This window comes from Strigops habroptila, chromosome 15, assembly GCF_004027225.2.
Source record: "Strigops habroptila isolate Jane chromosome 15, bStrHab1.2.pri, whole genome shotgun sequence".
Lineage (NCBI taxonomy): Eukaryota > Metazoa > Chordata > Aves > Psittaciformes > Psittacidae > Strigops > Strigops habroptila.
Window position 1 is genome coordinate 1,928,699 of NC_044291.2, and position 26,498 is coordinate 1,955,196.

Genomic DNA, 26,498 nt, shown 5'->3' on the forward strand with positions numbered 1-26,498 from the left:
AATAAGTTGAATGAAATAATTTTCAGAGGTAGCAAAAAACCCCAAAACCCAACAAACAAAAAATTAGATTTTGTTTGTCCTTCAGGAAATAATTTTATTTAAATCAAAGTGATTTAAAACCTGCATCTGAAGGAAAAAAAAAAGGCATTTTAATTATATCAAACACAACATGCTGTTATGTTTAGACCATAAGATCCTATTTTTTTGTGAAATAACTCTTCATTTACCAATTTCTTTTAGCCATTTGCATTCCTCGTTATGCCAACTTCCTGAGTACTTCCATAAGTAAATAAATAAACCCACAATATGAAAATATGAGGGCACAATACATCTCCATGTACTAATTTAAACAACATTTGCAAAAAAACCCATTGGTGACAAAACCTTTGCATGGCTGATATCTAAGCATAGGCCCTCAACAAATAAGTTCAGGTAAAGTTAAACTAAAGTTGTGCAAGACTTCTGAAGCTTAAACAAATACTGCAGCCAACCTTTACGGGAAAGACATTTACCAAACTATTTCTGATCAATATAAAATCCAGGAAGGCCAATTTGGGCTTCTCAACAGACAGAATGAACTAGAAAGGAAGTAATAACAGATGGAGTAAAATCTTATAAGATATATGGTGGTGTATATTATTAGAAATAGTGCAAACAGGTATTCCTAAATACCAACGAGAATTCAAACAGCAAGTTTACAGGGGTGGTCTGTAAACAATAATGAACAAACATTAAGTGGGAAACACTTAAAAAGTCTAACAATATTCTGAAATAATCTTTTAAAAATCTAATTATGCCCCTTCCCTACTTCTTAGACACGAGATACCCATTTTCAAGTCCACATTTCAGCTAGTTGCACAGATTCCAAACTAACACAACACAAAACCACTAGAAGAGATATATTTAAGCACCTCCGTGAAAACGATTGCAACTTAGCCCTACTGTATTATCATGGTCATAAGTAGTATGTATTTCTAACACTACATACAATGTTCCTCAGTAAAACCAACCTACATACAACTTCACACTGATATATGAGATACATACATAAAAATAAAACACAGGCACAAAAAAAACAACTATCCCCAGAGCAGGTTTTGCTATTTATACAGGATTAGGGTTTTAATTAGGGCAAACCCCCTCACAATCTACCCTCGGCTGGAGAGACGGCAGCCACCACCGCCTCCCAGCGCTGAGGTAAAGCGCACGCGCCCTCGGCGCCGCCATTGGCGGGAAAGCGGCTGTGGGGAGGGGCGAAGTTTCGCCCCGCCCCGCCTCGCCCCGGGCCCGGTCACCCGTCGCCAGCCAACAACCAGACAAAATGGCGTCGGCTCGTCTCCTCACGCCGAGCTCTTAAAGGAGCCGCAGCACCCGGCGGCCGGGGGAGACAACGATTGCTCTGCGTTGGAAGGGAGGCGGAAGAGAGGTGCGTTGATAGCCGCTGCTTTCACCCGGTGCCGTCCGGAGGCTGCCCTGCCCGCCACTGCCCCGAGCGGGAAGCGGTGGAACGGCGTTACCATGTCAACGCAGGTAATCAAAGCAGAGGCCTGAGGGGAACCGCCCTCGGAGAGAACCGGGATCCCCCTTCAGCGAGCATCGCCACTCGCCGGCCGCCTCACCGCGGGCTGGGGGCGCGGCGCTGCCCCGCAGCTCGGCCCCGCGGAGGGGATCTCCGCCCGGGCTCGGCCGGCAGCACCGCGCCGCGCTGGGGGGTCGCCGTCCTGTCAGGTGCGGGCCGAGGCGGGAGGGCGGGAAGGGGCCGGGGGCTCGCTGAGGCGCCAGCGGAGGGAGCGGCTGTTAACCGGGAACGGGGGAGGCACCGGCGGCTTGTCTGCTCCCGGCGGGGCGCGGGGATACCCGGGACACCTCCGCGGCCAGGTCCGCTCAGCGCTTCCCCTTCCCAGCGTGTTCTAACGTGAGAGCGCTGGCGTAGTTTCATTGCAAAACCACCATCTCTTCTAAAGAAATCGCGCTAAGATGTCTAACTGTTGTCCTTAAAACACGAAGAAACTTCCAAAAGTAGCTTTTCACTAGCTCACCATCATCTTATCTCCCTCTCCTGATCCTTCCAGTCTCACTTGCGTGTTCTTGAATGAGTTGTGCCTCCAAGTATTGGATAGAAGAGAGTGGCTTGTTTGTTCTTCTCGAAGATTCAGAAGAAATCAATTTTAACAAAGAAAACCTCAACATAAGACAAAATATAATCACTCGTATAGCTCAGAGTTCCCTTAAAAGCATACGTTTCTATCTTAAAGAATGTCTTAAAATGAGCTTTCAGTTTACTGGGTCTAGGTTTTAGTAAAAATCTGTCCCTTGAAGATGGTTACTACAAGGGCTTTGACACACAGGCACGTACATGGCTGTTCCTACGCTTACCCTGAGGGAAATATATTCATCACGGGGGGAAGTTTCTGTTAACATTCACTGGAATTTGCCAGGCAGTCACGGAATAACTTGTTTGCAGAAAGGGGAACACTGAAGGAAGGCCAGTGCTAATCTGATTTTACGTGTTTTTTTCACCTCTGTTGTGTTTCTTCACTTATTTTTGCTCTTCTAGCTGCAAAGTGGGTGATTTCTAGCTTTGGTAAAAAGAATTGATGCCCTAGTCATCTCTTTCTGTCCTCTCAACTGTGTTAGTCTGAGTCGAGAGTATCTCCAGAGCTCAGAGACTTTGTGTAAACCATAAATTGCAGCGCAGTTACTGAGTTCAGCCAGTTCCAGGTACTGTGCTGTGGAATGGTGTAAGTAAAAAGCTACACCAATCCTCTGTGCGTTTGCTTGTGAAAACTGGAAGCTGTCACCCATTAGAGAATTGGCTTAGATCTGGGGTTTTTTTTTGGCACCAAATCACTGCTAGAAATACTTTCTTATGCTAAAAAGACAACTTTTTTCAGAGAGCACCTCTGTGGTGTCCCAAACTGTATTATCTGAAGTGATAAATTGTTTTGTTAAGAACATAGCCACTGAGACAACAAGCATCTAATATCCTTAAATGACATACTTCTGTAGCACCTTTGTTGGCATGTAAACCATTAAGATTTAGACATACAGACTGATGTTTTTTCTTCTGTTCTTCCAGATGTTGGTCATATGATAGTCTGCATTTCTGGCAATGAAGAAAGGCTCAGAAAGAAAAGCATTTGGTAGAAAGCCACAGACATCAGCTTCTCGGACATCTAGTCCAATGTCTCCTGTCAGTTCTGGTACCAGATCACCATCTCCTCTTAGCTCACAGACATCTCCATCTGCTTGCAAAAGCATGGAGCAGAGCCACCAACAACTTGACATTACAGAAGAAAATGTAGAAGCTGCTTTTAATTGTAAGTTTCATAAAGGTATTGTATAAATAACTGCTTGTAGAAAAGTACATACTAAAAGCATAAAAAGCCAATGTTCTGTGAACTGATTAAAGACGTGTGATCTTTTGGAAAGAACCTTGTTAATTTTGCCTTTATCTTCTGGTATTCAAATCTGGAAATGATAGTAATGAAAGCTGTGTGGAATAATGAGACTTTTACCCTTACATTCTGTGCCAGGGGGAAGACTGGAAGAGAGATGCACACTGTGCCTTTTTCAAAGGGCTAGACCCGCTTACTCTTGACATGTCATTTCCTGTAAATGCTTCTGGTGTGCTCTTTCTTCTCATCCCCTGGGGGAGGGAGGGAATAATTTTAAATGTTTTCCCAGGATCCAGTGTGAAGTAAAAGACTAATATAAAAGTCACCATTTTTTTTTTTTTACTACTAAAGGTAGTTTCTCTGTTTAATTTCAGCTGAAAATGGTGTTAGTCCAGGAGTTAAGTACATTACAGAATCCATCATAAAAAGTCTGTCAAAACAGGAAAATTTGGCCTGTATAAGCTCACTGAATCTTTCTTCCCCAAAGGATGGGGACAAGAGATTTAAGGTACGCTATTGAAAATAACTGGTAATTAAACAAAGTTAAAAATTCATTTATTTTTTAGCAAAAGTCTATTTTTAAGTGGATGTAAACAGCTGTATTGCAATTACATTAGCCTAGGTCTAAAGCAGCTTCTGTGAAAAAAACCTTATAGAAGACTGTACCTAAAGCAGGGGTTTAGAATGCAACATTGAAATGTGATTAATAAAGTGTTAGAATACTCTGTATTTTTTAATGAATAGGTGGCTGTTAAAAAATAGAAATCTACCTTTTTCTTAAAAAAAAAAAAAAGAAAATAAAGCTTCAGTGCTAAGGGATTAATTTTCTCTTCTTTAGTACATAGAAAATTTGGAAAAGTGCTCTAGACTGGAGACACTAAATCTTAGTAACAACCAAATAGAGAAGATTGAGAAGTTGGATAAACTGATGAAGTTGCGTGAACTCAATTTGTCTTGCAACAAAATCAGGTAAGCAGAAACACTCATGGTTTTGATAAGCCAGATAGATACAATAAATTTCCCACCAGTTGTATGTCAAGACTAACAGGCTTTGGTGACATCTTCTTAAAAAGCAAAGCTCTTAGAAATTAGAAGGAAAAGTAGTTCTGGGAAGTGCTGTTAAGAGTACATGGCTGCAGTTAAACTTGTTATCCTAAGAAACCAAGCCAGAAATGCAAGTTTCCAGATACCATAATGAAGAGTGTGCAATAACCCAATTAAATGCATTAAAAATGTAACTCAACTTCTACTGCATGTTAATACAGGTAATACAAACAGTTTTCTTTTAGGAGAGGAAGCTGAATGGGCTTGATGAGGCAGGCCATGAACTCACTGAATTGCTTTTTTACTCTCACTGTTTTGAGAGTCTGATATCTTGTCTGTCTTGTATAAAAATGTTGAAGGGTCATAGTTCAGACGATAGCAAAATTCTTGGTTTCCTTTTTCTGTTAGTGAATTACAATCTTTACATCAGACTGCAGTACAGAAGCTGCAATTTCAGTAGAGATGTTAACAATAGGAAGTAAGCAAGATGCTTGCATGTCTACACATTGCATTCACACAACTTCCTCTCTCAACAGGAATTGAAAACACCAGAGTAGCTTTTAGCTGCTGCTGTATGTTTTCAGACTTTCGTTATATATTTTTGTATATATAGTTACAGACATATTTGTTACAATATTTGTATGCTTAATAATTAAATAACTAAAAAATGTAGTTCTGCACGCTGTCAGTTTACAGTTGATCTTTCCTTTGTGTGGAATCCCCCCCCCAAACCATCTTTTTTGGTTCATCTGTGTCCCATAACGTTCACAGTAGGAAAAAGAACACATTTGGCATACTAAAATGGAATTACCACACATTAAAATAATTTCAATATTGACATGAAGATGTGTAAAAATGAATGTTTTGTCCCAGTGAGCAGGAAAGTCTTGTTGTGAATTATTTATTCTTCTTAATGGAGTACTTCGAAGTAAGCTGGTGTAATTTAACTTGAATTATGAGTCCATGGCAGTAAACAACTGTTTTTGCTGATCTCTTGGATGATAATTGAGTCAGATTTTGTTGTAGTTTATCCATAGTGCCTCGGTTACACTGTAAATTTGCTGTAGTTCATGATAAGTTATGTTTTCCTTCTTATTTTCAGTAAAATTGAAGGTATAGAACATATGCAGAATCTACAAAAGCTGAACCTTGCAGGGAATGAGATTGAGCATATTCCTGTGTGGGTAGGAAAGAAACTGAGATCCCTGCGCATCCTCAATTTGAAACGGAATAAAGTGTCATCAGTAAGTGATTGTAGTTAGGAACAATAATTGTTCAGAAGTGTTTCATGAAGTGAACTGGTACATTTACATTGACTGATTTACTCTGAATAATTGCCGAGTGTCTTTCCATAAAGTCTGTAGTGAAACACGGTTGTTGTGAGCCTGGCAAAATTGTTTATCAAAATTGTTTATATTTTGTGCCAGATATTCAAGGCATAAACCTGTATAACATTGTTCAGCAAAGTTTTTGGAAACTTAGGAAAAACTTAGTGAAAATTTGAAGGCTTTTCCATGTTATTGGTGGTGTCCCTTATGGTAAGTTATGGAGACCTGGAAATAATCGATTTGCTTATATTTTGTATTTAGGACATGACTAGATTTAGTTCTGTCATCCAGGTTAACTTCCATGTTTGTAGCTACAAAAGGTGTCTATGAAAGGAAGTCACTTAATACAATTCCTGAAGGAATCATGCTACTGAGGAGGAAGAAAGATGAACCAGCTTTGTTTGAGTACTTCTCATGATAAAATAACCCTTTTCAAGTGAATAAGTCTGGGGGAGTGAAGGTTGTATATATCCACAGGCTGTGTTAGCTTGTCATTTCCAAGGTCAAGCTTGATGAAATTTACCCTCTTTCTAGTGGTATTTTTTCACAGAAGAACCAATTTTATTTTAGGAATTTACTGATGGTACTGTGTATTTTGGAGATTACGCTTTGGCATAAACGTAATCTTTGGCACGGACCTAACATCAAACATTCTATATCATCAGAAATTCACTAATGGGGGGTTAATTATTCTTGGCAGGATGTCTAATCATTGTTCCATTTGTCTTTGATTTAGCTCCATGATATAGCTAAACTAAAGCCTCTGCAAGATCTGACCTCTCTATTTCTTGCTGATAATCCAGTTGTAAGTCTGCCTCACTACTGCTTATACACCATATTCCACTTGCGAGCACTAGAAAACTTGGATGGACAGCCAGTGACAAACCGTGACAGGCAAGAAGCTCTAGAGAGGTTTAATATAGGTAATAGTAATATGTTAGAACTAAAGTGAATGACACAAAATTTAAATTTAGAAGGAAAAGATTTTCTATTTGAATGTTTCTATTATTTTATTTTTTCAGAAGAGATAGAAAAATTAGAAGGAGAGTTGGAAAACACAATGAAGGAGATGGAGAACCTTAAACTTAACCAGTCCAAAATGCTTGAGCAACTTCGCCACCAAGATGAGGTCAACAAATCATTAAAAGACAAGACTTTGCAACAGAAACAAAGCTATGAAGACCTACAAAGGGACCTGGGCACCAAAAATGAATTGGTAAGATAATGACTTGTACTAAGTAAGTATTTGGAATAGTTTTGTTGTCAGAAACAGAGTTTTCAATGTGAGAATTCAAATGGCTGGAGATTTGTGTTTAAAATTGAGAGACAAAACTTAGGCACATCGGCTTTTTAGAGAGTGATTATTCCTAGACCAGTTGTTCTTCAATATTCTTTCTTTGGAAACAGTAAGTATAGTGACCCAGCCATCAGTATCACTCTTGTAATTGATAATTTGTAGTAACTTACTTGTTTGTGTCTAGTAATTGTTTGTTTATTTGTTTAAAATTTTGTCAGTTGCTGACAGGTTAAGTATCTCTGGCTGCAAAATTGCCCATGTACTGAATCTCCTGCATTGTTTGGACTTTAGTGCTGCTGCAATAAGGGAAAAGATTAAATGTTTTTACAAAACAAGGTGTGCATACCAGTTGTATGTTAGTAATACCCCTTGCTTATTATGTTAAGTCCATTAGATTACTCGTACTTTATTCATATCATCCTAAAATCTTGTGTTTGAGAAGTATCTTTCATTGGTAGCTATAAAATGCAAGAGAAGTCCTATTGCCTTGTGAGTGCTTGGATGTGAATGACCTGATGGGAACTTAAGATATGGCTTTTCTCTTAGGTGTTAGACTTGTCCTCTAAAATTTAGTCCTTCAGAATCTCTATAGCTAATATTTCTATAGCTGTTTCTTCTGTGAACACTCACACTAACCAGAAGCCTATTTCTGTAGGGTAGTTTTCAGTATAGTGAGATTTAGCAGCAAATATTTTGCAACTTAACCCACTTTTATCCTTTGAATGACAAACTCTGCCTACTTCTTTCTTCCTTTAGCTGGTGTATTGGTTTGTCACAGTTCCCTTTCCGCAGAGCCTTTATCCCTCACTAAGGTAGCCCCACTGTGCTCCTGGCTTGCATGGTTATTTTTATTTCTAGGATTTATTTGCATGTTTACTGAAGTAGGAACATTTGCATAAAGTGTTCCAGTGAGACTTTATATTCACCGTGGTTTTTGGATGCACAGATCATTTTTGCACGACATATATAGTCTTTTAAAATCTTTCTTTAAGCCTTTCCTTTATTCCAGTCTGTTCTATTTCTTTTCCTCCATTAGTCCTGCTTTCCACTGTCTATTGGAGTTTTGCTGCATGTTCTCCCTCAGGTATTCAGTATGAAAAATTAATTTAAAAAGAAATCACATGATGGACCTTTTAGTTAAAAAAAGAAACTCAAAACCTAACTAGCAAAGCCTCTGTACACTTGACAAGGAGTGTTCATAGTTCTCACTGCTCATGAGTAGCAGTAAATACATTCATTATTTGTCATAGATTTTGCTAAGGGATTGTACCCAAATTATTTTTTATCCTAAGTTAGTGAGAAATTTATCTTCAAACCTTTGATGCATGTAAACTTAAAAGGCCTTTCATGTGATCATTTGTGTTATGTTAATTGTGGGCTGCTTGTGTACTCTTAGTCATCAAATCGTATTTGGTAATAAAGTTGCACCTTGTGATATTCTTGATCCAAAATACATCATCTTAACTTTTTCTGATGCGAGCTTTGATTCAGAGTTCATGGTTTTGCCCTGCTCTCTACTGAATTGAAATGTATGTGATAATGATGACACTTGAATGCAACTTACCTTGTTTGCTGGCTTATTAGTTAAAGCAGAAGACAGTGGAGCTCACCCGAGCTTGCCAGAAGCAATATGAGCTGGAGCAGGAGCTGGCGTTTTATAAGATTGATGCAAAATTTGAGCCATTAAATTATTTTCCATCAGAGGTAATAATTTAAGAATAATGGATCTTTTCATGGCTGTTTCTCTTGCTTTTCAACTGGGAAAATAGGAAACTTAATAGTTCTTCTATAATTCTAATAGGCTGCTTTATTAAGAGTTATTAGTTATAAAATAATTCTAAAATTGTATGTTACAAGATTTGAACTAAACTGAATCTGAGTCACATTTAACGTATTGAATATTAGTATACACATGCATATGTTTTAGCCAAGTAGAGTCAGTGAACAATCACTTCATTCTTATTATTAACCAAACAAATGATAGTCCTTTCTTGGGGCTTAATTTTGGAGGCCCTTTCACATGGAGAAATTCCACAAGCCAGAATGTTCAGGTCATACTTGCAAAACAATGTAGAGATCTCTTGAGTCTGCACAAGGAATGAGAAGATCAGTAATCATTAACTATGAATGATTTTTTAAAGTCTTGAATAAAGTTTAAGTGCAACAATGTAAAGGACTAAGTATAATCTGTATTGCTATTAAGCCTAAAATATTAAGGAAAAGTTCCTCCAGTTAAATATCCACTTGCATTACCCCTGTGCAACAAACTGATCACACCCCAACTGGGGCTGTGTGTTTTTAATTCCATTATAAAATAACAAGAATATTCAAGGCCAAACAAGTCAAGTGTAGTCTGTTTTCTTCTAATTATTCTAATTTCACATCAGTTTTCCTTTCTATGATTAAGAGAGTTAAACGTATATTGCAAGTTGACTGCAGCCATACTTGTGAGATAAAAGATGTACTGCTTCATACATTGCAGGATGTTGAACTTGATAATGTACCTGGTGAAAGCCCATACATTGGTAAGGCCAGGTATAAAAGAAATATGTTTATAAAGGAAGGCTACATTGCTCACAAAGCTCAGCAGATGGAGATTGGAAAAATACAGCCAGATGAAGAGGACTTCTATAGGAATAGGAAACCCCAGCTCCAAACTCTAGATGAACTACTAGAGGGTAAAGAAAAAGAGATTGGTTCAGGTAAATCTTAATTGAAATAATATTATTCGATGTAGCTTATTCCACCAATTAAATGCTTGACGTTTGACATAAGAACAGCAATAGTGTGTCAAAGGCCACAAATGCTGTAATTTCTAAACATCTGATTAATGAGTTAACAGAAAACATATGTATCTTGTGTTATACAGAATATTATAATGTATTTTGTGGGTTGTGAATTTTGGTGGTTTATTTTTTGTCTGCAGCACAAAGAAGATTAGCAGAACTGCAAAGTGCAATAGGAAATGCAGAGCAACAAGTTTTGAAAGTAACAGGGGAGCTGCAACAACTGGAGGATGCTCTGGCTCAGAAAAAGGTATGCAAAGAAGTTGCTACGTGAATAGCAAGGGAAAGCAGCATTGATGTAGAAAATGTGACTGGTTTTCTCCGCATTCTTTTTTATATATATGTAAATCCATTTGTCATGCATCATGAAAATCTTAAGGGGTTTTGATAGCTTGTTTATAAATAAGCTGTTAGAGTTGTAGTGCAGTTAATTGCATCTAAAGAAGCTGTGGCTGCCGCGTCCCTGGCAGTGTTCAAGGCCAGGTTGGACGCAGGGGCTTGGAGCAACCTGCTCTAGTGGAAGGTGTCCCTGCCCGTGGCAGGGGTTGGAACTGGATGAGCTTTAAGGCCCTTTCCAGCACAAACCAGTCTGGGATTCTGTGATTCTTTGAAAGAAGATTCAAAACAATGAAGAGATCATTTTTAGGCAACCTGTTGGGCTAAACCATCAGTCTGATTTAACTTTTAAAAATGTTCCTGATCAGCTGTGTACATCCAATTAAACTCCTTTACACAACCTCCTCATGCTATTTCCAGATATTACAGGCCAAAAAGGAAGGTCTTGAACAGCAACTGAGTGAAAAGATAGGAATCCTGCATCAGCTACGCAAGGAAGCTTTAGAACTGGAAAAACAATTGGAGAAACAAAAAAGAGAAATAGGAAAAAAACAGAAGGAGCTTGAAGACTTGCAGAGTGCTCTTGCTTCTCTAAATCCTGAAGATCCAAGACATGTAAGTAAAACAGAAATCTTATTTTTTTTTTTTATGTACTGCATATACTTATGTACTGAGAAAAGTAGTAAGGACTACTTTAACAGATTAACATTCAGTTGTGATTATTTAATGAATTATATATTATTTTGCTATTTACCAATTTCTTTAGCTGTTATGGTTTGAAAAGCAACTCCTCCCATTTAAAAAGAAAATAAATAAAAACCAAAAAACCAACTTTGGTAAAACACTTGAGCAACTCATTTTGAATGCAGTTGCTTACAGCATGTTAAGAACTGGATCTTTATGCTCTTCAGAAACATGCTCTGCAGATCCATGGAGGCAGTTTCTCTGTAAGAAATCCTTAATGCAGCTTTTTGTAGAATCTGGCCTTAAAGATTTGTGAAGTTCTGTGTAACTGCTGCAAGGTTATAGCTGACATCCTGCTTTGTCAGAGCTCTCGCATTGCCCCACAAGTCTGTTTGCAGGAGGTCAGCCTACAAGAAACATCTGGAGTAGCTGATGCCACTGACCTGGCCAAAGGGCTCAGAGCTGATATTAATATTGCAGCCTGTGAGATGCAGAGAGCTGAAGGCCGCAGCACTTTTGGCTTTACACTGGAGTCCAGCATCCTAAAAGTAGAATCAATTTCCAGTAAACAGTTATAATTCTGAGAAGACTTACACTGCCTTTTTGATGCTGTCACACTCCTGTCAGTACTGATCGACTCAGCAGGGGCTCAGGGGACGTTACAGGTCTGGGGCAAAGCTGAATGATGCACCAACATCTCTAGTTGGATAATCTCATGTTTTGGATCTCCAGGAAAGCAAGACTTTAGATTTCTGAGTTATTAACTGTGTCTGGGTACAGCAAACACTTGGAGAAACTTTAAATTGAATGAAATGGGATTACTTTTTAAATAGTGTTTTAAAAATGTCTTTTTAAATGAGAGCTTTTCAGGCCAGCTTGATGCGTTGAAGTCTGCAAAGAAAGAATTTTGATGCCGTTTTTAGCAGAGCAAACACTTTACAAAATGCACATATGTATATTTAGTGTATTTCCCCGGGCTGTTCGTTCTGGAGGCTGCGGGCGGGATCCCGCAGGAACCGGCCCGGCCCTTCCCGCAGGCCGCCCCTCGCTTCAAATCACAACACAGGAAGCGCTGACCGGGGCCAACCGCCCGCGGAGCGGGGAGCGGAGCCGCGGCCCCTCCGCACCCGCGGAGGACCTCGCCAGGGGCGCGCTGCCGCGGGAGCCTCCGGAGCGCATGGGAGACCCCGCTTAATCGCTTTCCGCGCTGAAGATACCGCTTCTCCATTCAAATGACTTCGAGATCAGGGGTGGGGCGTTTTGCAAATGGTCTCGAAAGAAGAAAAGACAAAGGCAAAGCTGTAAGTGATTGGGGTTTTTTCACCAGCGCTCTTGTGACATGCGGCAGCTGCAGCAAAATGACTCAGCAGCAGCCCTCCGCTTGGGTCTTCCTTGTGGAATTTCACTTTTGAAAGCGGAACGGTAGTTTAACAGGGCGGCAAGTTGAATTGTACCGATGGGAATGTTTGAAATAACTTCCGGTTTAATACACTGAAAGTGCAGAAAGTGATGTTTTACCCATTACTTCTCTTTGAGAAGCAAGTTTATAAGCGGTTTTATTCTGACAACTTGTAGTTAACATTTCTACTGTTAGCTCAATTTATTTGAGTTGTAAGAAAAAAGGTGCTGTTTGTCATGACAGCATAATTCTGTATTTTCCAAGTTCTCCGGCATTTGAGTCGTTTGTTCGTGATTTCACAGCAGTGAGAAACAGCACTGTTGTGTGCATAACCAGCTTTTGTATACAGCTGAAACAATCACCTAAATTCATCCTAAATGCACAAAGTCCTGACCAAAGTCTGTGAGCTGTGGGTATGGTGTATTTCCCAGAAATATTAAACAACAACAACCACACACCCCCCCCCCCCCAGAACAAGACCAAAACAAAAGAACAAAACAAAACCCCCAAAAAACTGCTTTAAGTAAATCTTAGTTGTAAACTTCGCCTGACTTGCTGGTTGTTCTGAGTATTTTCCTTCGGGTGGTGACCTGACATGTTCTGAAGCATCATCTGCTGTGAAGGCAATGCAGGATGACAGGATTAAAGCTTCTGGAGGAAATCATGTTCGTTCTTGACTGAAAGAGGAAATGGTTATAACAAAAAGTAAAGGCACAAAGAAAGATAGTAGCCATGAGTAATGATTTGTAAATGCAGGCCTTATTCTTCATGCCTGGGCAAGGGAGAGTCTGGTAACAGTGTTGTTATTCACAGAGATTGCCTATCTGGGATTCTGTGTGGGGCAGTAACAAGGAAAACTAACAAAAACAAAAAACCCAACCCCAAATACCACAACATAAGCTGCACTTGTGACTTTTACTACCAGTAATAAGACACTGCAGAACTGAGATTAAATACTGATTTAACTTTTTAAATCTGTATTGATGTTGTCCTGCTTTACCTTTCCAACTGTTAATTTCCAGGCTCACCTGAAAGCTCAAAAAGCAAGTAAAGAACAGCAGTTTGAGGTAATGAACAAACATTACCAACAGCTTGAGAGTCGCTTGGATGAAATGCTCTCTAGGATTGCAAAGGAAACTGAGGAAATCAAGGACTTGGAGCAGCAGCTCACTGATGGTTAGTTCTTCTTTTTGTCTGACGGTATTTCTTGTATTTAGGATGACAATTGAATTGAGGATTCAGTTTTGGTTATTTTTGCTTAAATGTAATGAAGAATGTAGGAAAGGGTTGAAAAGCTATTCTTAACTGATCTAAAAGGAGCCTTTATGTGAATGTTTGGTTTTTAGTATGTTCACCTCACTTGTACATGCTTGGGGGAGGTAGTTTGCAGGGTGGGTTATCTCCTAGCCTTTAAACACAGGCATTTTCTGGTTGAGTTCCAGCTACTTGTTTTTATTACATATTGCAGTAAGCAAACATCTTAAGAGGAAGAAAGGCAGGTTTGTTTGGTTTGTAAATAAGTGTGGTTTCTTAACCTCTCAAATTTGTTTTGCATTTCTGCAGGTCAAATAGCAACAAATGAAGCGCTGAAAAGGGATTTAGAAAGTATTATCATTGGATTACAGGAGTACCTGGAAAGTGTTAAGTCTCAGGCAAAACAGGCCAATGATGAATGTAAGGAGTTGCAGAAGGATAAAGAGTCTTTGCTAGAAAGATTGGCAGATCTAGAGGAGGAAAGAAACAACCTGGAAATAGTTGCCATGGATGCAGAAAATATGAGAAAAGTAAGACTTAATGTTGTGTTTCTTCCCAAATTCGGATACCTGGGAATAAACCTGAAAGAAAGAAGCAAATTACCAAATTGCAAATAGGAAAGCACAGATCTTGGACAAAATATGTTTTTGATATGATAACTTCAATTAGATGTGCCTGCACACATCAAGAACAGAATTAGGCCTTTAAAACCAGTTGTAAGAGACACAGTAAATCTGTACTTCATGGGAGATGTCTCAGAAATGCAGGCTTTACCTTTCAGACATTACTACAAATGGATTTGCAGTTGATATCATAGAGAATTATGTCTTAGCATCCTGTATCCTTAATACCAGGGACAAATGTGTATTGCTTTAAGCTACACCTTTTAACTTGAGCACAGATGTTTGTACAGTCTGTCACAGCTGTGTTATTGACCTGACCTTTGTATGTCGTGGTGCCACCTACCTTTAAGTTTTAATGTTTAGAGATGAGGGTTAGTGTGTCTATTTTCATCTATCTGCTGTCACATTGATGATGAGTTCATGAGGCAATATACTCTTAAGAAATCCTGCCTCTCCTGTGTTTATACTTCTAAAATGAATGTAACATTCCAGGAAATTGCAATGCTAGAGAGTGCACTCAGAGAGCAGCAGGAAATAAACGAGTCACTTAGAGAGGCACAAGGGGACATCAGTGCCTATGAGGCTGAACTGGAAGCCCAGCTAAGAGATAGAGACACTGAAGCCAATCAGCAAAAAGAAGAATATGAAAGACTGAAACGACGCAGCCAGGTAAGAACAGAGCTCTTGTGCTGCCAACGGGATAAACAACTTCAGGATGAGAGACAACCAAACTTTCCTCCATACCACATCTCTAGTGTGGACTTGCAAGTAATTGTTGGTTTAGGTATGCCCCCAAACGGAAGGTAGTACCAGTTTGCTAGGATTTATAGCTTTGCATTGAATTAAGATACAGGTCATTTGGGAACCCTATAGAGGTCCCTAGTTAAAAGGGAAATAACAGTCCTCATTGTTTTGGAAAGAGATAACTATGCCTACATCAAAGAAGTGACTCTAAAGCAGTCCTGTGAAAGTAGTAGGTGAAAGACAGTTTGCTCTTTATAGTAGAAATTGAGTTTTATAGCAAATCTTCGTATTTTGTAATGTATTATAAAGTAATAGTTTTCTGCTGGGGAAGAACAACATATGCTTTAATTTGTATAGTCCCATTTATCTTGCTGTTGGAGAGCTTAATTTGGTTTCGTGTATGGTGATGTACAGTAACTACTATCCTGGTTCGGTTTCCATTTGTCAGAAATCAATGTGATCGTTTTCTTGCAAGATGTATTCCACCTGCATGTTCCAGATTGCAGCAGAAATCAAAATGCAAAACAATGACGTGTTCTGTCCCCAGGTTTCAGAAAAAACTTGGAAGCTTTCTACAGAACACTGATAAATGTAAATCTGTCAGTTACCTGGTGGGTAGGACATGCTCATGCTTAGGTATGGATTAAGATTTACAGTACCAGCCATATGCTGAAGATGATTTTTTAGGAAATACACCTGTAGTGTATATATGGTGATGGGTGAATTTGGGATGGCTGGGATTTTGTTGGTTTTTTTAGGGGTGTTGTCATATTGTTATAAGAAATAGAGCTGTTGTTTACTTGGGTGATGGATTGGGAGTGGGGATATTAATGTGAAGGTTTTCTGTGTTTGTAGATGGAACTGTCAGCCCTGCAAGCTGAACTTGAAAAAGAAAGGCAAGTGGTGGACAATGCTCTGACTAAAGCACAACTAGCAGAGGAGAAGGAACAGCAAAATTATAAGCTTCTTTGTCAGTTCAAACAATTGCAGGTGAAGTATTTGTTGCCTTTAAAAGGTTACCTGATATACAGTATGATTCCCTATCCCCCAAGGGGAAAGTGATAAGGATTTTAAAGGATTCTGTATGAATTTTATCATCTTGAGTAGTATTTATAACTTTCCTGACTTTAATTTGCTTGTCCAGAGACCCTACACCATAGTCTTTTATCTATTTTAGATACTTAGATTGACATTTGAAATCATTTCAGAGCTGCTCAGTTATATTGCAGAGGGATTGACAAATTGTTATATGTATCTTAATTTCCCACAAGCTTCATCCAGTCCATGTCAGTAAGAAAACTATTTGGATGAAGAGTTAAAAAACTGAACCAATACCTAAAGCAGAATTTATTGCCTCTGTTTGTGTTCTTGTTTTGTTGCTGATATTGGTTCAGGCCACACTGAAAACAATGTTTGGACTCTATTTAAAAAAACAGAAAAAGAAAAAAAAACCCCAACAACCCCCCAAAACCCAACAACAACAGCAAAACCCCCAAAGGAGATGTAGGTGTTAAAACTCTTAACTTTTATCGTTTGGGTGTTTGCTTACTTATGGTTGTGTGGATGGTTTTTGTCTGGTTTTTTTTCAGGGAGACAATAATCTCCTGAAACAACAGCTTGAAGATGTTCAGAATCAGCTCAACCATGAGGTTGCGAACTTAATTCATCCTGAGGAAGTGTTAGCTCGTATAAGTGAACTCAAGCAAAAACTTCAGACAGGTGATGGAGAGATTAAGTGAGTAAAATAAAAGTATAACCAGTGTTAGATTTGTGAAAGTGGAGCACAAGTCATATCAGGAGCTGCACCTAAGCTAATGTACATTGGATGTCTTAAACTTGCACTATTGTATTAGGCTTTGTTATTTCAGTATCTGGTATCACAGTTTAAAATCACTGTTTTCTCTCTTGGAACTTGGATTGTTTCTCTTTCAGATGTCAGAATTCAGCTGATGTTTTAGGGAAGAGCCTTGCAAGTCTGCAGAACAAATTTAATGACATTCTTGCTGATGCTCAGAGGGAAAAAGAGAAAGCATGGGCGAGACAGAGACAACTGCAGGAAGAAATGGCATCCCAGCAGGAAAAACTGGAAGAAGTACAGGAGAAATACAGACAGGCACGTGTCAAAACAACAAAGCAGACTAAGACAGTTTCAGCTTGGTCTAAGAAATGTAACTTGCAGCTGAAGGATCAAGTTTCACACTGATGAAGCTTTGCTACCCTCCTTCTTTCAGAGAAGTATAATTTTACTGTCAGAAACAGATCTGACAGCTCACATCAGAGCAGGATGCTGTTACTGGTGACTGGAAACAGGAACACTAACCATTATTAGGGTTTTGATTTTCCTGTTGTGCACAAATGTATATCATGTAGTAATTTTTATTACAAAGAAACTGTATAAGCAGACAAAAGCTTCCAAAAAGGGAAAACAAATAACTGACCACTTCCATGCTGTGTGTACTGTGAAATTCTGGTTAAATAGTGAAATGCTTCAGCTGTTCTTGCTTTCTTTTTGTGTTATCACAGTCTTCAAGTTCTTTTAAAAGAAAAAACCCAAAAATGCTTGCTTATACTTAGGACTATTTTAAATCAGGTATTTGACAGGACACGTGCTCGTCTGCAACAGTTTGTTGACTTTTGTTACATAAAGCTTGCAAGAATGTTGCTTGGAGGAGAAGGGTTTAATGTGCATTAAAACTTGCATGGACAGTATCTAATTGTAGCTGTATGATAACGAGGAGAGACCCATTTTTTGGTATTGATTTTATGTTTTATTAATAGTCTCTATGATTTTTGCCTAATTATTTGATTAATTAGAATTTAGACTCAGAGGCAACAAAGAGTGTAATTATAGATAGAAAGATATAGCCATTAACCTTCTTGAAACATCACTATACAGACCACTATCAAAATAACTTGGGCACTTTTAAGATGTAATAGTTATAGCGGCAAAGCACTTTTTCGCTTTCTCTGTTGGTACAAAGTATGCTGGTAACTGTATTTCCCAAAGTTGTTTCTTTACATCATTAAAATAGGATGGCTTTTGATAGGAGGGGGGAAAAAATGTTTCTGGCTACCCATTCTAACTTATTTCACTTGTAGGTTAAAGCTGAGAACAGGCAGAATAAGAATAAGGTCCATCAGTTAGAGAATGAAATTCAACATTTGCAAGAAAAAATCAAGAGCATGGAAGAAATTCAGGGCCTTGCTGATCAACAGCTCCAAGAGGCAGATGAAGAGAAAGAGACTATTCTTGCTCAACTGGAAGATCTGGAGAAAAGGGTAAGAATGAGTAAGGACAAGTCCATACACTGTGTCTGACTGCTCAGGAAAAAAAAGATTCAAAAACTTCTATATTATTTTGCTTTCTAAGATCAAATACAGGAAGGAACACAGAGGTTAAATAAAACAGCTTGCTTTTCCTTAAGTTTTATTGGTTGTCCTTGCTTTAGTTTCTTTCCTGTTACTTTTATGCATATAACACAAAATGGGAAAATGGGATATGGGGTGGGGGGAAGCCATCCCAACAGAAAGCCTTTCGTCCACACTGTAAGTTAATTTAAGTAAGTTTTTACTTTAACCTTACAAAACCTTTTGTTTTCTTGGTTTCAGAAAAAGCTAGAAGATGCCAGGGCACAAATGCAGTTTGACAGTCTAGATAAGGAACTGAAGGAATTGAAGAGAGCAATCATCACTTCAGATAAACTGGCAGCCACAGAGCTCTCCAGTGCTAAAAATCAGCTAAAGGCTCTTCACGGGACTGTGCTCAGAATTAATCAGGAGCGAGCTGAGGTAAATCAACACTGATTATTAATTGCTTGTATGTGAGAAGTGCTTTCTAATACCATCATAATGGGAGCAGTCCTGGTGGTGTCTTCTAAATTGAGCTTCAAGGCTTTAGTCTGAATTGCCTTGCTGCACAGGAGTTTTTGCTTTGAACAGAGTCTCATCTTGAAACATAGCAGATGAACACCTGAGTAAATCGGGGTATGGACAGGCATTCACTCTGTGGGTTAGAAGCTGAGGGAGAGGCAAGATCAATCTTATTAACTGAAAGACAAGCAATAGATAAATGCATTGTTAGATAAGGTAGAAGAGCAAAAGAAGAGACTACAGAAGTTTATGCTTAGACTTCCAAGTTCTTAAACTGAGAACCATTTTTGGCTACATATGAACATCTCTGTAGAAATACTGTAAAGTTAAAGAAGAAACATTACTTTACATATACTTTGCTAGTTTCTGGCATTCCAGAACAGACAAGTGCTGATGCTTCTTATTAGTCAGCTTTTCCCAAAGCTGCATGAGACACCTGCAAGCTTGTGAAATAGTCTTGCAAACTAAAGCTCAAAATAACATTTCAATTCTAGGAGATTGAGGAAGCCGAAGAGTTCTGTGCCGAGGCAGCTCGTGCGGCCCGGGACCTTGCCAGGGCAGAAGCTGAAATAGAATTGTTACAGCAGCTCCTCAAAGAGAAGGAAGAACAAGTAGGTTGCAGTGATGTTTGCTCTGTATTATATGAGGAGGATAAAATACTTGGATACTTGCATTTTGCTGAATGAGCATTTTTTGTAGGGATAGATGGGCATGTTTAAAAAAAGCTTTAGCACAGTCTGATTTAAACTGAAGTGCTTTGCTTTGATTTAAACTTACACTTTAGTTTCAGCGTGAAATGGAGAAAGCTGGTGAAAGCACTGTCACATCAAGGACTCAGAAGTTTGAGATTGATAAATTAAATGAAGCTATGGAGCGACAAAGAGCAGAAATTGACCGTTTAAGATGGATGTTGGATAATATCGGCACAGGTAATCTCTTTTCTCTCCACTTCCTGTGGATAAGCATGAATGGAGAAGCCTTCACTTTCTTCTCCATATTTCTCACTGTTTGATCTGAGCAGCTGTTGAGAGCTCTGAAAGTTTTATTCTAGAACAAACTGTTCAGAATGCCTTCCTGTGTATGCAGGATACATTCAATCATTAAATCACTGTGCTTCAGTGGATTCTCTATATGTGAAGCAAACAACAAAGTGCAGTTACGTGAAGTGTGTGGGTCTTTGCTTCTTCAGCTATGAAGAATGGAGGAAAGGGATGGTTGAGAACCAGCACTAGCACTTCCAGGTTTCTAGCTTTGCCACTTGACCTGCCATGTCACCTTTGGAAATAGAGTGAAGTTTTTCCTCAACTTGAGAATCAGAATGACAGTGTGTTAGTTTTCGTTAGTTTGTATTAACAATGCTTTTTACAGCTATTTAGAAAACACTCACTGAACTCTGCATTCAGTTTATACTGCTCTAGAACACTGTCAGAGATCTGTATGTTAGGAAAAATGAGCATCAGTTACTTGTCTATGACCTTGTATTCCTACAGTCTTAAAATGACAAACTTGCAAGGGTCAGTGTACAGCTACATCACTTCATAACAGCGTTTGATTTGTTTCCCCTGGCAGTCCAGGTTTTAAATATTGTTTCAGATTAACAGGATAACAAAGCGGGAAAAGCTGAATGCAGTATTTCTGACTTCATTTTTGCCTTAGATGCCTATAAAACTGTGATTCATTTACAGGTAACAAAGATGAAATTGACAACTTACAAGATGAAATTGCAGCACTCAAAAATGTGCTTTCATACCAGAATGATTACATCACCAGCATGGCAGACCCACTGAAAAGAAGAGGATACTGGTATTACGTGCCATCATCACAGGTCAGAAATAAAAACCTATGATGTGGAAAGCTATTTGATATAAGAAAGTCCATTATAAACTTGCTAGATATGGGAGAAACTTAAGAAAAACCAGAAATAATGAAAGAACATAGGACAATGTTCCCTGATAAAGCCTTTTACTGTGTAGGAATCAAGTGCATGTAAAATTTGGAGACAACTATTCAAAATGCAGTACTGTAAATTCATTTAGGTAAAGGTTTAAAGGGGACATTACAGACAAATATTTCTTGCAAAATAGTATTTGTTTGAATTTAAGAGAAATATTGTTAAAATCTATTTAGTGCTCTCTTTTAAAGCAGCATCATGCTTGGAAGTGAGAGAAAGCAGCGTGTGTATAGCCCGTTCTTGAAGAATCAGCTTTAAATATGTTCAACAATTAACTTCATGTGATTTGTCATTTCTAGATTAACACATCCTGGTTTCTTCTTTAGGCTTCAACTCCTGCTTCCCACAGCACAAAAGACTCTGGAGTTTGTTTACTGTGTTGTGGCGCATCCCCCCCCAGGAGAGGGTGTGGTGAGGACGGGCAGTGCAGGAAGGAAGACGTGCCCAACCAAGGAGGCTGTTGGGTTTATTCACCTCTCAGAAATAGGTTGCACAAAACAAATTCAGGTCGAGGTAAGTCGGGCTCATGGGCTCAGAATGTTTAGGAGCCAACTAAAGGTGGATTTGCTTAGAGTTCATGGTGAATTCTTTGATGTGCATGTGTGAATTATAAATGTTATTACTTTTGAACTCAATATTCAGTTTAAGCATATTTACTGCTTTTTTGTACATTACATAGATTTTTAAATGTTCATTTGAAGAATACATTTTACTGGAAAAGTGATATTTTTTTTTTCTTTTTTAAAAGATAAAAGAGCAAAAGAAGGTGGTGAAGGGAAGGAAGAAACTCGTGTTCCCAAAGACCCCCCTTTTGTACCACCCCCTGGGGCAGTTATTTACACAGTCCTTCCAGATGGTGCCCCTGTACCGCAGGGAACTGTGGTCTATGGCCCTCCTCCTGCAGCAGCAAGTGGAGGCTCAGTCACTCCTGGATCTGTTATCTACGGCCCACCTCCTGTGGGAGCTCAGGTTGTTTATGGCCCTCTTCCTCCAAACTTCACAGTCCCACTCGTTCCTGTTGGAGTGCTTCACTGCAATGTGCCTGACCACCACGATTTGGTAAGATACAGAGCTGTGAACTGCAGGATTAACCATGGGCAACTGACTTATAAGTGAATGAGGAACATCTTTAAACATACACTTTCTCAAAAAAACGAAAGCAAAACCCAGACCCCTCATTTTCACAAATTACATTAGTCCAGTTTAAAAGAATTATAATAAAAGAGCCCCTGCTGGGAAGGTTCTGGATCTGAGTGAGCTTGCTCATGAGAATTCTCTGCCTTCCGTGCTCATAGTCTGGTCTTTGCTCTCTGTAGCTGCTCCTGTGTCTCAGGAGGACTGAATTAGAAAATAGGTCTTCATTTTGTTGTTGTGTCTCCTGTATGTAGGAGAGTGAAGTCTCAAGGCTAGAAGACACCGTGTATTACTTAAAGTCTCGGAAATACAGAGATAAATGGTCAGAAGCAGCAGAGCATAAATACAATAAGGAGACGGAAAGATTGCTTCAAAATGTTGAAGAACTTCTGCATGAAAGGGAACAGTTGGAATGTGAAGTAGCAGAGCTACAACGAGCAGCTCAGAAACATCACAAACGCAAGTAAGAACATTGCTCCAGAATGCATTTCAAGTAGCCATGTGGAAATACCTTTTTTGCCAATAAAAGTCAATTTTGATTCATTTACAGTTCATGTAAACGGACTGGAACTTCCAAGAGGCACCAGGCCTGTGGCATTAGGTATTTTAATTCCATGTCTTTCTTCCTGACCTTTTAGGGACTTTATTGAAGGGTACACGGACAACCTTATTGCAGAATTGCAGTTAGAAAAGACTCTTAAACATCATGAAGATATTGCAGATGAAATAGAATGTGTAGAGAAGACCCTTCTGAAGCGTCGAGCAGAGCTTAGAGAGGCAGATAGGCTACTTTCAGAAGCTGAAGTGGAACTTGAGAGCACACGGGGGAAAGTAAGTAAAACCATAACTCTAAAGTGCAGAAGAATTTGTGTGTTGGGTTAAGATTGTTTTAAGCAGAGGATATTTGTTTGTTTAAGCAGTTCACTTGGGTAATCTGAAGCCTCTTAAAATGCTTCTGTATGAAAATAAGTTGTTGGATAACCTGTGCTAAAAGAAAATGCTTCAGTGCTTGCCAAAGAGGAGGAGGCTTTTCTGCTCTGAACAAGAGAGGAGAAAAGGTTCTACTTTGTGTTACGGAGAGGGAGAAAGCTCAGGTGGAATATCCAGGCCAGGAGGAGGTCATCTTTAGATGGCTGACTTGCAAGTTATGGATGTGGAAAGCATAAGATGGGAATGTATTGTCTCAATAATCTTCAATTTTTGCTCTAGACCAAAGACACTATGCAAAAGTACAATCATGCCAAACAGCATTTGTCCTGTACTGAAGCTGAGGCAAAGGAGCTGGAGCGAAGGGCTCAGGAAATGGCCACTAAGCTTGTGAAAGCAGATCAGCAGCTAAGGTACACTGCTCTTGTGAATTTGTGTCAAATGGGGAGGAGGAGAACAAGATTCTTTCAAATATCAAGATAGTGCTTTTGGAGAGGGAGAGCTGTTTAAATGTTAATACAAAAAGACATAAATGCTTCTTTAGGTTATTACAGGCAGACACGAGGGATTTAGAAGAGCATAAGAGGGAACAAGAAAGTATTTTGAAGGAAATCAACAAAATGGTGGCTGCAAGAGACTCTGAGTTCCAGTCACTAAACCAGAAGATAGAAATGCTAACTGAGAGGTGAGCATTCTTCATCTACCATGAACTGTGTTAGATAAAATAAACATGTCCTCCTCCTGTAAATTACTGCCTAAGGTATTTTTGTTTCTTCTGAGTCATGTTTTTATTCTCACTGTCAGTCTTCAGAAGCTTCAAGGAGATATCCAAGTTGCAGAAGGTAACGAAGGACATCACCTCGAAATCCTTAGAGAAGCAGAAAGCCTTCTTCAAGGCAAGAAAACTGAACTGGAAAGAGTGAAAGATCAGGTAAGGCTCATCTTCACTAACTGTGGATTATCAGTTTTGTTTGTGGTAACTGAAGGCTGAGAAGAGCCTTAAGTTCTGACCTGCCTTGTCTGAAGGATTTAATTCTTAGGTTTATTTTAATGTTGATAATTTGAATTATCCTTGTTTTGTCTCATGAATATGCTGCTGATCTCGCTGGCATTGCTGCATAATAAACGCTACTGCAGAGTTAGTTCTCCGTGACAATCCTTATTGCATTTCAGAATGAGAAAATTAACTCTTGAGGTACAGGACTGCACTGCCCAGATCAGAACTTAGTCTTTAGTATTGGCTTTATTATACAGGTTTAGCAAATGAAGCTCATTGATGGGATCCTTACACATTATGCAATTCAAGTAAATCTCTGGCAGGGAACAGTGCACCACACTTGTGTAGCTACAAAAATAAAAGCCTCCAGATGCTTCTTCTGCTCAACTTCTACATTGTAGATTACTGCTCAGCAGCAAGAGCTCTTGTTTCTGGAGGAACAGTCAAAGCAAAGAAGAGAAGAGCTCCATGTCCTTCAAGACTGTATTTCTCAAAAGAAAGGTGACCTCAAAGAAGCTCTTCGAGATGGAGAGACTGAAGCAAATGAAAAACTACGCCAAATAAGGGTAACTTTTCCAAAGGAGTTTTCAGTTCTTGTATCTCTGCAGAGCAGCAAAAGAATAGAAGTATTAAAAACATCCCATAAGGTTTCCACCAAATGATGGTGTTATGGTCAGACTTGCAGATCAAAATCTTTGCAAGGTTACTACTCTAAATTGTCAACAAGCAGAACTTTAACCTAAATATTAGGTATCTTTTGTTTGCTTACACATTAACTGTAACCATAAACTCTGGATTAAATTGACCAGAATATTGCTGACAGACTGTTTTAATTTTCTAAACTTCTATTTAAAGGAAAACTTTATTTAAAATGGCAAATAATGGCATTCCTTGTAACACGGATCTGTTTCCACAGGAAATAAAACTACTTCTGGAAAAGCTTCATGTTGAGAGGAAAGAACTGGATGTCCAGATTAATGAGAAAAGAGCACAGCTTTCCTTCATAAAGAAGGATATTGGAAATGAGGAAGAAAATCTTCAAGGAGTACTTGGGCAAGTTACCAAGCATAAGATGGGTATGTCACTGGCCTTACTAGGCAGTATTTTGTGCAGATTGGAAAGAAATACTCGGAGCTCCTGGTTGTACATCACTGCAGTCTTCTGTTCTCGCTCCTTCTAAACCAGTGGGATTCTCATAGCTCACACAGCTCTGACAGATGCCCTTTGCTCAAGCCTTGTGCTGCTTTGTGCTTGGGTGGGAGTTTTTCATGTCAGAGAAACGTGAACAAATATGTTGTCAGGACGGGTCAGTGAAGTTCACACTCAAGCACTGCACGGTCAGGAGACATCAGCTAATTGTGCTGCATTCAAGGAAGAAGAATTAAACCTTGAGATGCGTGGAGAAATGGAGGAATCTTCCAAGCAGTTACTTCCTGTTGGATTGTGGGAAGTACAAGCAGCAGCAGTTTGCAACTTGTGTATTTTTTCTAGAATACTTTTTCATAGTGTATCAGATACTGTCCCAGACTAACTCCCTAAGGAATAGGAAAAGCAGGAGACCTACCAGCAACTTGCTGGTAGAACAGCATTGGATGTAATACCTGGTGTGCCTGACACAGCAATTGAAAACATGCTGGGGATGATAGCAGTGTCCTTTGATGGTTCCTTGGTGCCTGTTTTTGCACACAGAATCCATTGGATGTGGTTGTAGTAATCTTTTCTTTCTTTCACCTTACTAGAACTGAAACATGTTCTGGAAATGCTGGAGCTTGAAAACAATGAACTGCAAGGTTTGAAACTACAACATGACCAAAAAGTCAACGAGCTAGAAAAGACTCAGGTTGCAATTCTAGAAGTAAGTATTTCTTGTGTAGCTCATCTAGTCAGTGGGAGAAGAGTTCTGCATATTCTGTGGTTCTGTTCAGGTCTGGGTAGCAGACTCCCTACACTTCTAAATCAACCGTTTCTAGTCTGATTTCAGGTTATCACAGAAAAGTCTTAAGTCTGCTCAGGCCCTTTAAAATAGTGGGATTTTTTTGGTGCCTATGAGGGAGAAAGGACAAGAAGGCAGAAGGTTCTGTTGTGGCTGTGGAATCATGAATACTGTTTTCTTAGCATTAGCTTCCAGAGTCTTTTATCTGGATTCTATCTGTGTCCTTACTTGCAAGGAGTAAGTATGGAAGACTGTTTATTAACTCAGCAGGATGATATTCTCTACCATTAAAAAGGTATTTTAGCTCAGCTAGTCTCTTCTCTTTTTGATGATTAAAAGACAGACATTGAGCTTTGCTACCAGTGGGTGGAGAGAGCTCTCAGCAGCTACACGATTGTTAGCTCAGAGTCAGGGATAGCCCTTCTTTACTCACTTGTGCAATTCCAGAGAGACTAATGTGCTCATTCAGAGAGTGTTTATAAGCTTATATAAGCAAATAGTACCTGCTGCTTGCTTCTAAATGACTTTACCTCTTCCCTTTGTGCTCTCCCTGTGAAGGACAGGGAAGAGAAGGGAATATTACCCCACTTACAGTGGTCACCTTACTACATTGCCTGAGCATCTCGCAGCCATTCTCTCAAAACCCCTGCCATGAAGGGATGTGCTACTCTTATGGGTGGGGGAAAATGATGTTTAAATGAGGATGGAACAAAGAATTGGACACCTGTCTTCCAGTCCTCATGCTCATATTCACCATAACCTTCATCATAAATACACTGGAATTAATCTGTCA

At 39.2% G+C, this 26,498-nt stretch overlaps 1 protein-coding gene across 4 annotated transcripts in view; it reads left to right on the forward strand.

Annotated features, from left to right (window-relative positions):
* The first annotated feature begins 1,295 nt into the window (after positions 1–1,295).
* Positions 1,296–26,498, forward strand: part of CNTRL (centriolin) — a 31,931-nt gene continuing 6,728 nt past the window's right edge. For 2 of the 4 annotated variants that reach the window (XR_003994470.1, XM_030506935.1), the window contains exons 1-32: positions 1,296–1,530; positions 3,080–3,320; positions 3,773–3,906; positions 4,237–4,367; positions 5,545–5,686; positions 6,507–6,693; positions 6,793–6,986; positions 8,652–8,771; positions 9,550–9,769; positions 9,994–10,103; positions 10,610–10,804; positions 13,295–13,448; positions 13,836–14,056; positions 14,642–14,818; positions 15,749–15,883; positions 16,483–16,628; positions 16,826–17,006; positions 17,993–18,172; positions 18,503–18,682; positions 19,258–19,374; positions 19,548–19,692; positions 20,449–20,588; positions 21,041–21,227; positions 21,463–21,773; positions 22,103–22,311; positions 22,487–22,679; positions 23,058–23,188; positions 23,320–23,460; positions 23,580–23,706; positions 24,174–24,338; positions 24,689–24,848; positions 25,512–25,627. Coding sequence is in view for 3 of the 4 variants with exons in the window: in XM_030506935.1 (XP_030362795.1) it covers positions 3,113–3,320; positions 3,773–3,906; positions 4,237–4,367; positions 5,545–5,686; positions 6,507–6,693; positions 6,793–6,986; positions 8,652–8,771; positions 9,550–9,769; positions 9,994–10,103; positions 10,610–10,804; positions 13,295–13,448; positions 13,836–14,056; positions 14,642–14,818; positions 15,749–15,883; positions 16,483–16,628; positions 16,826–17,006; positions 17,993–18,172; positions 18,503–18,682; positions 19,258–19,374; positions 19,548–19,692; positions 20,449–20,588; positions 21,041–21,227; positions 21,463–21,773; positions 22,103–22,311; positions 22,487–22,679; positions 23,058–23,188; positions 23,320–23,460; positions 23,580–23,706; positions 24,174–24,338; positions 24,689–24,848; positions 25,512–25,627 (5,157 nt within the window). In the remaining variant the exon portion in view is untranslated. Of the gene's footprint in view, positions 1,531–1,593; positions 1,729–3,079; positions 3,321–3,772; positions 3,907–4,236; positions 4,368–5,544; positions 5,687–6,506; positions 6,694–6,792; positions 6,987–8,651; positions 8,772–9,549; positions 9,770–9,993; positions 10,104–10,609; positions 10,805–11,468; positions 12,175–13,294; positions 13,449–13,835; positions 14,057–14,641; positions 14,819–15,748; positions 15,884–16,482; positions 16,629–16,825; positions 17,007–17,992; positions 18,173–18,502; positions 18,683–19,257; positions 19,375–19,547; positions 19,693–20,448; positions 20,589–21,040; positions 21,228–21,462; positions 21,774–22,102; positions 22,312–22,486; positions 22,680–23,057; positions 23,189–23,319; positions 23,461–23,579; positions 23,707–24,173; positions 24,339–24,688; positions 24,849–25,511; positions 25,628–26,498 lie in introns of those variants that run through there. The other 2 variants (XM_030506936.1, XM_030506937.1) reach the window with 2 other exon arrangements.